The following is a 13,290-nucleotide window of genomic DNA, read 5'->3' as shown; positions in this document are numbered from 1 at the left end:
CAGGGTTATGAGTGGGAAGGGTGGGAAGGGAGGGAGTAGCCAGTGGGGAGGGGGGAGTGAGGGGGTGGGATGGAGAATGGAAATCTTTTTTGTCTTTTTTTAAAAAAAACAAAACAAAACAAATTTGTCATTTAATGGATCCAAAAAGAAAAAGTGAAACACACATACAAGAAAAGATCAAAAATCCCCTCCGCAAAGATTTTTTTTTTCCTGGACACAAATTGCTTTGTTTCCTGTCACGTTTTAATATCAATATTAACACAATGTGTAGTCTAAAACTAGTTCCTTTGTAGTTTGCATGGGATGTGAATGCTGTCTCAACGTGCCCAGATCTAGAAGACTGCATGAGCATCAATTCAGATGTGAAAAAAAAAAAAACTCTTTCTCTCTCTCTCTCTTTCTTCCATATATATCTCTATTTCTATTGTGATAATTTGGTGGGCAGTGAAGCACCTCCGGTTGGTTGCCGTAGTGTGTTGAATGATTGTTTTTTTATTCTCTATATTTTTGGAGCTCCAAGCTTCTTAGTAGTAGCCTGGGCTGAGTATTCTTGAGTCCCTGCTGATGTTTTCGCATGGCCTTGGTTGAGTGTTAGAAGTTGGGCCTCAGCTGTTTTTCTCAAGTGTTTGGCTTGTAATGACCGGTGCATGCCTGGCTTCTGGCCTCATACCCAGCTCTATTCTCTGCACACCAGTCCTGAATAGCTACAGTGCTCAACCGAATTTTGGCGCGCCCGCTTCCCCGGCAGGCTCCAACCCGGCGCGGCCCGGAGGCTTCCCGGGGGCCAACAGCCCAGGACCTGTCGCCGATCTCTATGGCCCTGCCAGCCAGGACTCCGGAGTGGGGAATTACATAAGTGCGGCCAGCCCACAGCCGGGCTCGGGCTTCGGCCACGGCATAGCTGTAAGTACCTGCCTTCCCTTGCCCTCCTGCCTCCTCCTTCCTGACCAGCTCCTTGTGGCCTGTGGGTGTGCCAGGAAAGCCCAAAATCGGGGGCAGAGGAGAGGACAGAGGGTCCCCATCAACATCACACCAGCTCCTGAGGGCTAAAGCCTCCGTCGTCTTAGACGTGTCCTGAGTGCCTCTCGTGTGGCTGTGTGATGGAGCGGAAGGAGCATGGGCAGGTCCAGTTCAGATCTCACCACTCCATCACCTTCACACAGTGCATCCTTGAGCCACTTCGATGACCCGCCTGAACCTCATTTCCCCAACTGCAAAACCAGCATCTCTGTACTTTCCTCAAAGAGTGTGGGAGGATTATTCGAAATAATGTCACGCACTGGCACGTAATAGGGCCTCAGTAGTGGCCACCTTCCTTGATCCCCACTTTCTGGACACTGTCATGTGGGCTGGGACCTGAAAGCTGGGAAATGTCCCAGTTCCCCACCAGAGTAGGAGCCTTAGTCAACAGAGCCCCTGATCTAAAGTCCAGTAGCAGTGCTGGAGCCTGGGAGGTGGTGTGGGGGTCCAAGCCCTCTCCCAGGCAGTTTCCTTTGCTAATGTTTCTTACAGTTTCCAGGTTCCAAGTAAGTTCCCATTTGCATTCTTTAGCTGCAGCCCCCACCCCTTGAAGGCCAGATGCATTTGATATTTGTAATGCTCTGTGGTTCTATAATCTGACTAATCCAGGCAATGGAGATTTGCTTAACAGATTTGCATGCTGTTTTCAGATTGTATTGTTCTTCTCCCTCCCGGTGTGTGTGAGCATGAATGTGCCTGAGCCCACTTGCTCGCTGTCCCTTCCATTTTGGAAACAGAAAATTGGCCAACCTTTGCCCTAGCCAGCCTCAGCATTTTGGAGGCAGCTTGGTTTTGAGCTAAGATGGGTGCGTCTGCAGTCCCAGGCCGCGTTCCTGTCAGACTCTGCTTCTGAGCAACAGCTGGCAAGCCCTGCCTTGGGGGCCACGCTGCGGAGAACAAAACACGTGCAGACAGTCTAGGGCACCAAGGTGGCCTCATTCATGCCCCCTGGCATTGGGAGCTCCTCCCTCATACACACACGCGCACACGCACACACGCACATGCACACACACACGCGCACACATCCATGCACGCACACACATGCATGCACGCACACACGGACGCACACATGCACACACACCTGCCAGCCTTACTTGTGCAGGGTGGGTCCTTGTTCAGTTCTGCTCCCAAGCCAGTATCACTTAAGTCAGTAGTTTAATGATTCTAATCCCCTCGGATCAACTGTGGTACCAAATCCAGAATATTATTATTCACCTGAGAGCTGCTCAATTTAGGGGACCATCTATCACTACTTAGAACACAACTCATTTCCATATTCAGCATCCAGAAACACAGGCCCAATTTGTTCTTGAAAACCGGGGTCTTTTGACCTGTGGGCTGTGATGTTTTTCTGAAATAACCAGAAAGCATCCCAGTCTGTCTGCACCGGGATTTCTTCTCCCCAGCTAGAGCCGCTGGGACTGTGGACAGAGACTTATCTTTGCACTCTGGGGTTCAAGGCAGCCGTGCCCATCACTGGGGGCACAAACCCCCGTTTCCCACCACCCACCCACGCCTCTGAATCTGGCTTTTGGTTTTTCCCTGGGTAAGCAGATAGGCTTGGTAGGGGCGGAGGGAGTGGGGACTAGGGGTTTGGAGCTAAGGAGGATGTCATCCTGGCCCCTCATGGCACGGTGTCTCAGAATTACATATTCATGCTGGCAACCACAGAACTAGTCCTAGAGATAATTTCCTTTCCCAGAATGTGACAGTCTGTTCCCATGTATAGCACACTGATGACCTTAACAATTGTGCAATTTTAGGGACCTTTGATTGCAACGGCCTTTACAAATGGATACCATTGAGCAGGTGCTTTCGTTGCCATCTCACTCTGAGGTATTACCGTCTCTGCCATGTGTCTCCGCCCTGCTGGTGTGTCCGTACATGTATGTCCACGGGTCATACATGTACGTGCGTGCCCCTGTCTCATCACATCCACATCTCTCTCTCTCCTCTTTCTGGACCCCTTTTCAGGAGGGTGGGGGCAAAAACAAATCCAGTCTTTTAATCTGTCATCCCTTCCTCTAGCTTTTAATCATGACCCCCACCTTTTTGACTCTCTCTCTTTTTTTTCTTAATTTGGTTCTTTGGATTCTTTTTCTGTATCTTCCCCACCCTTCATCTTTCTCTGTCTTGAAATACAATCAAGAGTGTGGGAAACTGGAAGGAGATCTCGTGCTGCGCCCGTCCCAGGGGGATAGAGGCAGGGAAGCATTGGGCTTCTGCTAGGCCTGGAAGCAGGGATGGGGGCCAGGGCCACCCACTCCTGGAGGTCCTTTGAGCTGGCCCTGTGAGTTGCTGGGCCCCTTCAGCTCCCCAGGCCTTGCTGGGGCTCAGCCAATGGGGTTCATGCAGTCAAACAGTCAGACTCCATCTTTTAGTGAAAAGAAAACATTTTTGCCAGTAACTACTGAGTAATTATCCAGATTACTGCACGAAAAGCAAATTAAATTAACGACATCACCTGTGTAACGTGGATTTGGATCCCTGCCAGTTTCCTAACCTTTTAAACTGAGCTCAAGTTAATTAAACATTTTTTCAATCACTTTGATGGGGATATGGAGGGGATGGAAGAGAGGAGAGGGAGGTTGGGGCAGTGAGGAAGCCCCTTGCCACACACTCCTGTGGAAGTGAGTATCTGTCCTTCTTGGGAAGAACACCAGCAAGGGAGAGGGGTTGTCCTTGTGAAAGCACTAAATGTGTACTGTGTTAGCACATTAAGTTTGTGAGGTTGGAACATGGATCTGTCTCTGGAAAAGAGAGAGTGACAGCTGAGGCCAGGGAATGTATTCCACTAGGAAAATCCCACAGGGGCACCAGAGCCTTTCACTCTTGGAGTTGGGATGTAGGAGAAACAAGGCTGGAGATGAACTGGCCACTTCAGGCTTACACTTCATTGGATGCCTCTCTCCTAGAGAGGGATTGCTCCTGGCTCCTGAGTCAGACCAGGTGGAGAACTGGGTTGAGTTGAGCTCCATAAATCTCTTGGATTTCTCTAATGTTGCTGCTAAGGGATCACCTCAACTAACGCAACTGCCTCTGTTAACCAAATAAACCATGTGTGTGAATTCCCCCACCCCTCGCCTCCACTTCCCCTTGACCACTGACCCAGCCATTGCTGGCCAGAGCCAGAGGCCACTAACAGTTTGAAGGAAAGCTACTCGCTACTAATTAAGCTGGGTTTGGGGGCCCAGAGGAAGTAAGGTTTCTCTGGGAGCAGGGACAACTGATATCACCAAGAACTCCGGAGACTGAAGATGGCTCCAGCCCTTTGTGAAGTCACATGAAGAGGGGGTTAAACAACTACCAGGCACAGCAGACCCTTGAAAGGCCAGGCACTGGGGCTGCCTGTGCTCCCTCCTTACCTCCCTTGGAAGAGAAGGAGTGGTGTAGGGCTTCCTGCCCACAGCTCCATGTACCCCCAAGGCCACTAAAGCCTTTCCATAGGGGTGGGGCGGGATAGAATGGGATGGGGGAGGCTGCTACCAGCCCATCCTCCCTCATCTAAGTCTAGGACTCAATTTCCAGAGAAGGACGAAGTAGCCAAGAGTGTGATAGCAACTCACCCCCTTCCAAAATGGATTAGGTGAACTCATAGAGCCACGTGGCTGCACCGCAGCAGTTAGGAAGGACTGGTCAGACACACACATTGTCCCCAACAGAGGTGACCCTCTGACATTTAGCGCCATCCACAAAAGAGGAGCCCAGGCCCCGCTCCCCACCCCCCACCCCCCACCCTCCACCCGCAGTCAATTCAGGGAGACTCAATTAACACATCTGTGAATCCTGGGCCTGTTTTTGTTTCCTGTAACCAAAGCTGGTGATTTGTTGTATATTTTTAGTGTCATGACCTTTAGTTTTTGGTATGTGGTATGATCTTTTAGCGTAAGTTTGCATTTAAAAGTTATTGATGGGTATCTAATAAAGGCAAAAGTTTGCGGGGTTTTGTTTGTTTGTTTGTTTGTTTTTAACATTTAGCTTTGGAAACAGAAGTTTAAACAGAAAAAAGGTATCTCCGGTCAATGGGCAGTTGGCCCATCTGGCTGCAACCCCTGTGACCACATTTCCCACCATTACCTCAAGAACCCTATGGTACTGCATCAAATCAGCAAGAAGAGTTGTAACCTTGTCCTCTCCCCAGTATCAGGCGTGGTTTAGGTGTCAGATTTCCAAAGCTGTGATCTCAGTAGGCTTCTAGCCAGGTGATTTTCATACATGTTCAGTAGTGCAATGAAGTCCATCTTTGAAACTCTAGTTAAAACAGTGGAGGAAATCTCATACTTGTCTGACACTTCTTTCTCCTCCCCTCTCCCCTCCATTTTATGTTTTCTTCTGGACATCCTGGCCTTCCCCACCCTGCAGAGCATACCTGGATGTCCAGGCAAGACTGGGCGAAGTTTCTGAGTGGCCCTTTGTTTAGGTGATGTCCTCAGACCTGGACCCCCACCAGCCTCACTCCCCATCCCAACCAGAGATGGCTCACTTCGGATCGAGGGTTGACTACATCTCATCATCTCACAAATCTGCTGTAATATAAGACAACAGCTTTTAAATGTGTATATAACCCATGATTTCAGTTTGTTTTGTTTTGTTTTTCTTGATGGTTTCCCTCTCCCTTCCTCTCTTCCCATTCTCCTTTTAAATCTCTTTGAATCACATTTGGTAGTGATTTTGACTTAGTCCAGTAGTCACATAGCTTTAATATCTAGTTCAAAGCTAACCATAGTATAATTGTTATATTAAGGAGTTATTTTTTCTTAAAAATTTTTTTTTTGCTTGTTTTGGTTCTGTTCTCACTTTTAAAGGATGCTGAGATGGTAATATTACTCTCCCTATTGTGGTACCAATTCTGAGACTGTATGAATTTTCAGGTGGAACTTGAGCACACACTGAAGCAAAGTTGTGAAGTACGGGGCGGGAGGTGGGCATGAGCTTTCTATTTTGCGTTGTAGAAGAAGTGAGATGTAGTAAGCTAATTAACAGACTCTCTAGCAGTTCTTTTTGTGATGTCTCTTTGTTAATCTGAGTCTATCTATTTTCGGCAATAAGGTAAGGACGACAGTGTTTTGGGTGTCCTCCTTTTCTATAAGTGCTTTTTTTTCTGTTGAAAGAGGTGATATTATAAGGTTTTTTGAAATTGTGAATTCTAAAAAAGAAATGTTGTAAATACAATTCCATTAACTACATAGAAACTATTAAGAAAGAGAGAATCAAAAATATTTTTGTGAGGGAGTCGGTCCCAGGCAGTTTGATGCTCTGTGGAAGGAGGCGGGAAGGGAACGTTGGCCAAGTCAGTTACTGAGATGAAGATCGCCCAGCTGCCAGGACCACCCCAGGACAAGTTAGAGCACTGTTTAGCTCCTTTGTCTGTGTGATAGACCTAAGAACTGTATTAGTGTTGTACCAGCCTATTAACCTCTTGTCTGTGCACAGCTTCAAATGTTACCGTCTAGTTAGATTTTTATTTAAAATATGAAAAACTGCTTTTCCCAAGACGTTTTTTAAAAACAAAGCTACAATTTTAATATTTAACATATTTAAAGTTTCAAAGCACACCTGTTTGGCTTGGGTGGGGGTGGGGTGGGGGGGATATTCTTTTTCAGTCTTAATTTTTAAATATTTGATCATTTTCTATTGTCCAATCATTTCAGCACCTCCAAAGGTTCCTAGGACACTTTGCCTCTCTTCTCCCCCTGCTCCCCACCCTGCTCCCAGATCTGGGGGCCCATGGGCCAGGAGTGGATAAGCCTGCATTAATACAACCTTTCTCCATTCACTTTCTATTTACAAATTAGGAAAGCAACCTTTTGGTTTATATATTTTTTTTAATACCTCAGTGCTGCAAGTATCACCAGAGAGGCTATGGAAGAATTTTTTTTTTAATTTATTGTAGATGTAAACAGAATTTTAAAAATAAAAAGTATAAACATCACTGCACTGTGACTGGTGGGAAAAACTGACAGTTTCCTCTTTGCACATGTTTAACATTTGGCTGTTATAATATATGGTCCTCGGTTGGGGAAAGATACTTATGATGAAGGATATTTTTTAATTTAACTTTTTTTTAAATATTGGTAATAGGTCGGCAACAGCAACTATAGAAGTACAACTCAATAGATGGCATTAAAACATATTGTAGTGTGGATATATATTTTTTCTTTTTTAAAATGTGATATTGACGTTTTATTAATATTTTTTAAATTGTTACGTTTATAAATTTGGTACTTAAGGCACAGCCAGTATGAGACACTGAATGCGACATTTATTATAAAGAGCTGCTGCACTCCTATTTTTATAAATTTTACTAACAAAGTAGACTAATGTAGACATTCACAGACATGGTAGGGCAAAAGCATCTTCAAACTAAAGACTCCAAAATGCTAACTCAGAAAGAAAGAAAAAAGCCTTTTTCAATTCTAATGAAACAGCAACAACATTTTTTTTTAATTAAAAAAAAAATCATGTTCTTTGTTTTTCTAATAAAATGTTAGGTTGTTTGGTGAGGTTTTTTTATTGCTTTTTTCCTTTCTTTGTTTCTTTTCTTTTCCCCCAAACAACCAGATTAAATGCTGAGCGCTTTTAAAATATCAAAACTTGTTCAAGTCATAAAAAACAAAACAGAAGTTTTATTTAAAAAAAAAAAAAAGAAAGAAAAAATAGTAAATTCCCAGAAATTCAGTGTTTAGACGAGGGAATTTAATTCCTATTTTGTCCATGTTGGTGATGTACTGTACTTCCCTTCCTTTTCTCTGCATCCCCCATCACCTCATAGAAGACTCTTTGTTGATCATTGTATGTTAATAATGTATAAAATGGCTATCTTGTAAGCGTGCTGTCCTGGTACTAGTGTAGCGACTTTTTTTCTCCTCTTTCTTCTAGTACATATTGATAGGTATAACATAATTAAGGTTTAAAAAAATTAGACATAGTTATTCAGATTTAGGACCAGTAAGGATAGAACTTTCTCTTATTTATGAAAAAAAAAAAAGCTAATAATTTTGGGGCAGTTTTTTCCTTTAATTATTTTTTTCAATTTCAAGTTTAATTTTATTTTAGCTGATCTGATGTGGTTTCAACTAACCCAAGGTCTCACCATGTTAAAATGCCGGCGGACTCTACGGCGTTTTGTAGATTCCCCTCCCCCCCCCACTGTGAAGGGGTGCCATACTACCTTAAATGCTAATGCTAGATATGCAAAACTGGATTTTTTTAATTTATTTTTTAAAAGAGGGAGGCATGGTATATTAAAATGATTTTACTAAGAGAAAAATATTTTTTTAAGAATGCTCAGAAGAAATTGATAATCTGTGTGAATATGTTTTAGATGTTTATATACCTTTTGAAGAGACCCAGTAGCCCATAGCACAAATCTTGTGGAAATCCGATATGTTTTAATGTGGCTACCTAGGTTTAAGGTTCACGTTAGTCCCCCCATCCATCTAGAAGTCCATTTTGAAAGATTTTTGTAAATTCTTTTAGCACTGATGTTCAGCCTTGTCTTTGTTTCAGTTAAGCTCAATGGCGAACATGGGAACCACCTTTCGCCTTCCCTGGGGGAGAAACCCTCTTGGCTGATGGCTTTTCCCCGGAATTATCAAACAGCCACCGGGTGACTTTCTGGCTTCCAGATCCATCTGCCTGAGACCCCCGAACTCCTCTCCTCCCAAGCAGAGGCGAGTGAGTGGCATTAGCTCCCGGACCCATTCCCGGTTCTAGCTGGGCATGGGGCTGACGGATATGACCAAGCCTTGGTCTGCTCTCTAGCAGCTTCCACAGACTTGGCTCGTGGCCTTCCTCATATCCATTGGGAAAACCAAACAGCCTCGCGCTCTATCCCAGTCGCCCATTAGCTTGATTCAAACGAAGCCCCAACAGGCCTTTGCGTTTTTATCCTTCATAACCTTCATCTTAATTTGAACTTGTAGCTTGGACTTTAAGGTAGCATGGCTCTATTGCTGTCAATTTACTGTTTCACTGCACAGCAATCACAGCCAGTGAATGTTACACACATCTTGCTAGACTAGTATAAAAATCATTGGGTAATTGTTGGTTCTAATGACCTGAAAGGTGTTCAGTTTTTGTTCTTGGTTTTGTTTTGTTTTTGATTTCTTGGGGGTGGGTTTTGCTTGTTGTTCTTTTTCATTTGGGGATTTTGGGGGAAAAAATTTTATTTTTGGTTCCAAATAGAAAAACAAAACTTATTTTGATCTTTAGTGCAAACGAGGGCTAGGGACTTAGCCTCCTCCACCACCTCCACACTGCTTCATTCTGCCATTCACTCACTGCAGCATATTCAAGAATAAAGCAATATCGTTTACTACATTTTTTATTGAAGGTCAGCCATGCTTTCTGTATTATATTGCATATGAAATTGTTTACAAAAGAAACACTAACTCATACTTCTCTTTATCGGTTGCAAGTGGCACGCAGGGACAGAGGGAGAGTGGGGGGCTGGTGGGGGAAGGGAGTTGTTTTTTTTTTTTCTTGAATGTGCTTCACAAGTCAGGCTATCTTCCAAGGGAGGCAGACAGTGGGTAGAGCAGAGGACTGACTGCAGGCAAGCACATTGAAGAAAGACACTGGCGGGTTTCCCCACCCTCACCCCAAAGCAGACAACTAGCAGACGTCAGCTCAGCCCCGTCCTGGGCACAGACACTACACAAGGAGACGCTGGAAGTTAAGCAATACTTTAATACTGTAATATGTTTGTTTTCTTTTTCTTTTTTTTTTTTTCCACCAAAAAAAAGTAAGTAAACTAAAACACAAAAACATATAAATAAAATCCACCCCTCTTGTCGGGGGCTGGGGGGGCAACCTTAATCCAAACACCTGGCTATCAAATAATCAGAATGTATTGTCTCAGACAGGATTTCAGTTCCGGGAGGCAGGGGCATGATGGGGGAGGGGGCTGGAGGCTGAGAGACAAAAGTTCCAGAACCTCCCTCGAAGGTTCTCTACTACTGTATTCTGTACATAATGTACCATCCCGTGTGGAATCTGTGAGTGTCCTCTTAAGTAGCGTGGGCTAGCCAATCTGCCGTTCATGGTGTATTGTAAACTCCGAATTCCATATGTAATAGGATGCAAGTCTAAGCGTTTCATGTGGACATAAATGTATCTAAATAAAACTTTCCCTAGCACTGTGGCTGACCTCACCCTTACTTTTATACTTTAGTATGAAACTGATGAGAACTTTGGTAGTGAGTATTTTTTTTATATATATACATATATATGTATCTATCTATATATATATCTCAAGCATCTTTCAGGTCTTTGTGTGTGGCTTTCTTAAAGCCCTGTTGTAAAAAATTACTATGTGGATGGCAGTCTCTCACATCACAGATGTGGAAAGTATAATTTTATATTTGTATTTTCAAATAAATAAGTTTGTGAAAGGTTTCCATCCTCTACTGTGGTCCAGAAATCAATGTGTTTGTCTGACAAAAAAAAAATAAAATAAAATAAACTGTTTTGAACAGAATTGTTTGGTATTCTTTCACTTGCAGAGGAGGGCTGGGCTCCGGGAGACCTGTTGTTTTGCTTGAGCGGGAGAGGATCTCATCAAATAGCACCTGCCACCCTCACCCCTCAGCGTGAATGTTGGCCACGGGCCTCCAGCAGGGAAGAAGCCCCTGCCTTGTCCCCAGGGAGCTTGTGGCACCATTTTTATGAAGTGGCAAGAGAGCACTAAGATGGAAAAGCAGATGGGAGAGTGGCGTAGATTAACAGCAGAAGGCACACAGAACCCATGGGTGGACAGGGAATAAACCCCAAAGGTCCTGCAGATCAGAGGACCCAAATGGTGGAAGGAGCTAAGGGGCTTTCCTGGGTGCTGTCCTCAGTTATCAACAGCACGTGGGAGAAGGCGCCAAACCACATTCCACAACCCTTGAGTAGGGATCTGAACAGGTATCAGACCTCTGCCCTCAAGGAGGTTAAAGTTTTGCCTACTGGAAATCAGCAGAATCACAAAACTAAAGATGTAGAGATAGATCATCTGCAATACTTTCCACCCCTCTCTCTACCAAACAAATGAGAGGATACAAAAGAATTGACACCCAGTACATTGAGGGCAAGTCCCAAGACCTGATGATGACAGCTACAGCATGCTCTGAATCAGTGGATTCCTCAGCTTCGAAGCCCTGGAGAGAAACACCAGGCCAAGAGGTGTGCAAGGGATGAAGCGTGGATGAAGGACAATGCCTGCCAGTGTCCCTTAGCTGCTTCCTCAGTGTCCTGCCCCCAGAAAAGCTGTAGTCTCCAGGACATGGCCTTCTTGGGTCCCTCCTCCAACTTCCTGTCTCCTGCATATAACAAATTTATCTTTTTTGTAAAATGGGCTTTCCAGTGAAAACCAGAAAACCAGCTAGACAAGATTCTTTAAAAAGGCTGAAACACTAACAATTTTAAGGTATTCCCGCTACACTGGGGTCCTAGAGGAGACAGTAGAAGATGCATTCCTTTATCTGGAGCTGGAGGCAGGAGCACTGGGTTCCAGGCCCACCTCCTGTGTGTCCACAGACAGCCCTCCACAGTGTCTCGTTACATTGTTTAAGGGCAGGAGAGAAGAGTATAATCCCTGCTGCCCCACAGAAATGAAAGACCAATGGGAGCTGACGTGAGAAATCCCTTTTAGGAATTCTGAGAGAAGTGAGCCAGACACATGAGGCCGGCCATTGTGGCCATCTTCCTCATCCTGATTGCTCAGCTCAAAGAAGGGGGAGGCCCAAACCCAGCCCAGGAGCCTAAGGAGAGACAGAACAGGGAACAGGAGCACCAACTGTATGCCAAGTGGATCATACATGTGCCCTGGTTAGTCCCACATGTGCCACATGACTATCTACATTGTAACGGTCAAATAAGGTGGATAATTTGCCCATGGTTGTACAACTGCAGAGTGGCAGAATGGAACCCTATCTCCAATACATCCTGCTGCCCCGGGTTCAAGCCTGGTGACAAATATCAGCATCAGTGTTGAGTGTGCCTGGGAGGGTGGGAGTGAGGCTTCTAACCTAAGTGCCTACCTGAGTCAACAAAATGCACCAAAAAAAGGCAGGACAATACCAAGCTAGAGAACAACAAACTTCCCTGTTTTAATGTTTCATGGAGAAAAAAAAATAGAAAACAAATCAGCAAAAACTAGAAGGAAAAAGAAGAAACAACAATGTAAAATAAATAATACACAAAGTAGGATAGAAGGAATGAGATCAATTGAATCTACCATTATCTAAATATGAATGGGTTGAATTTTCTATCATTACAAAATAGATGTGTTTAGAAAAAACAAAACCCAGTTATGTGCTAGGTATAGAAACACACTTAAAGTGATGAAAATGGCTAACAATAAAGGGGTGACAAAGAGAAAATAGGCAAATACAAAAAACAAGGGCGAGAATTGAAATGTCAGTATCAGAGTGGAATTTAAGGTTAAAAATACTCCACCGCATATTATGTAATGACAAAAGACACAATCTATTAAGAAGATATAGTGGCAGTAAACTCTATGTCCCAATTATCAGAGGAACTGAATACTTTAAATCAAAAGCCACTAGAAATGCAGGGAACTTGATAAAAAGTAAAAATACAATTAGAGAAATTAATATACCTCTCTTAGAACTAGATATAATCAATAGACAAAAAACAAAGACATAGAAGAATTGAATAATGCAACTAGTAAACCTGATGTGATGGCTCTATATAACCTGATCTGATGGCTCTTTGAATAGAGGTTGCACATTTTTTTTTGGTTAATATTCATGGAACATAAAAATCAAATAAATTTTGGCCAGCAGCACCCCCACCCAAAAAAAATTTTAGAAATGAATAATTAACATGTGACTATAAATATTGTAACTGTGTAAAAATTAAGAAACATTCTGTTGGATCAGAGAGAAAAGTTAAAGAAGATTACAAACTGCCAAAAAGCAACAGAAAACACACATTATACCCAAACTTGATAGCATATAGCCAAAGCTGTACTCAGAGGAAAAATGTAAACTTGAAATGCCTTCAGATGGAATTTTTTTTTTTTGGTGAAGGAATATATTACTTATTCTCCTTAATAAGGTAGCAAATAGCAACCAAAAAAAAAATACTAGAAAAATAAATTGATAAATAGAAGTTGAAAGCGATAGAATAGAAAACATAAGTCCAAAAGCTGTATGTTTATAAACAGTAATAAAATAGACAAACTCCTCTGAATAAAGGAGAAATGAGCAAAAATATACAATATGAAGAATATGAAAGGAGATAACAGAGAAAAGCATGAAT

General features: G+C 43.3%; 1 protein-coding gene and 1 non-coding gene across 4 annotated transcripts in view; one reads left to right on the top strand and one right to left on the bottom strand.

Annotated features, from left to right (window-relative positions):
• MSI2 (musashi RNA binding protein 2) overlaps positions 1–10,496 on the top strand; it is a 430,970-nt gene extending 420,474 nt beyond the window's left edge. For 2 of the 3 annotated variants that reach the window (XM_025361540.1, XM_025361543.1), the window contains 3 exons: positions 749–903; positions 2,784–2,856; positions 5,383–10,496. In XM_025361540.1, the coding sequence (XP_025217325.1) occupies positions 749–903; positions 2,784–2,825 (197 nt within the window). In that variant the 3' untranslated portion in view covers positions 2,826–2,856; positions 5,383–10,496. Of the gene's footprint in view, positions 1–694; positions 904–2,783; positions 2,857–5,382 lie in introns of all 3 variants that reach the window. The other variant, XM_025361542.1, reaches the window with a different exon arrangement.
• An 859-nt stretch (positions 10,497–11,355) lies between these two features.
• On the bottom strand, positions 11,356–11,420 carry LOC112610450. Its single transcript, XR_003116351.1, has one exon. It is a non-coding gene; the product is annotated as a U7 small nuclear RNA (small nuclear RNA).
• Between the last annotated feature and the right edge of the window lie 1,870 nt (positions 11,421–13,290).

Source organism: Theropithecus gelada, chromosome 16 (assembly GCF_003255815.1).
Source record: "Theropithecus gelada isolate Dixy chromosome 16, Tgel_1.0, whole genome shotgun sequence".
NCBI lineage: Eukaryota > Metazoa > Chordata > Mammalia > Primates > Cercopithecidae > Theropithecus > Theropithecus gelada.
The sequence above is the reverse complement of the archived record's forward strand: the minus strand, read 5'-3'. Positions and strand labels throughout refer to the sequence as shown.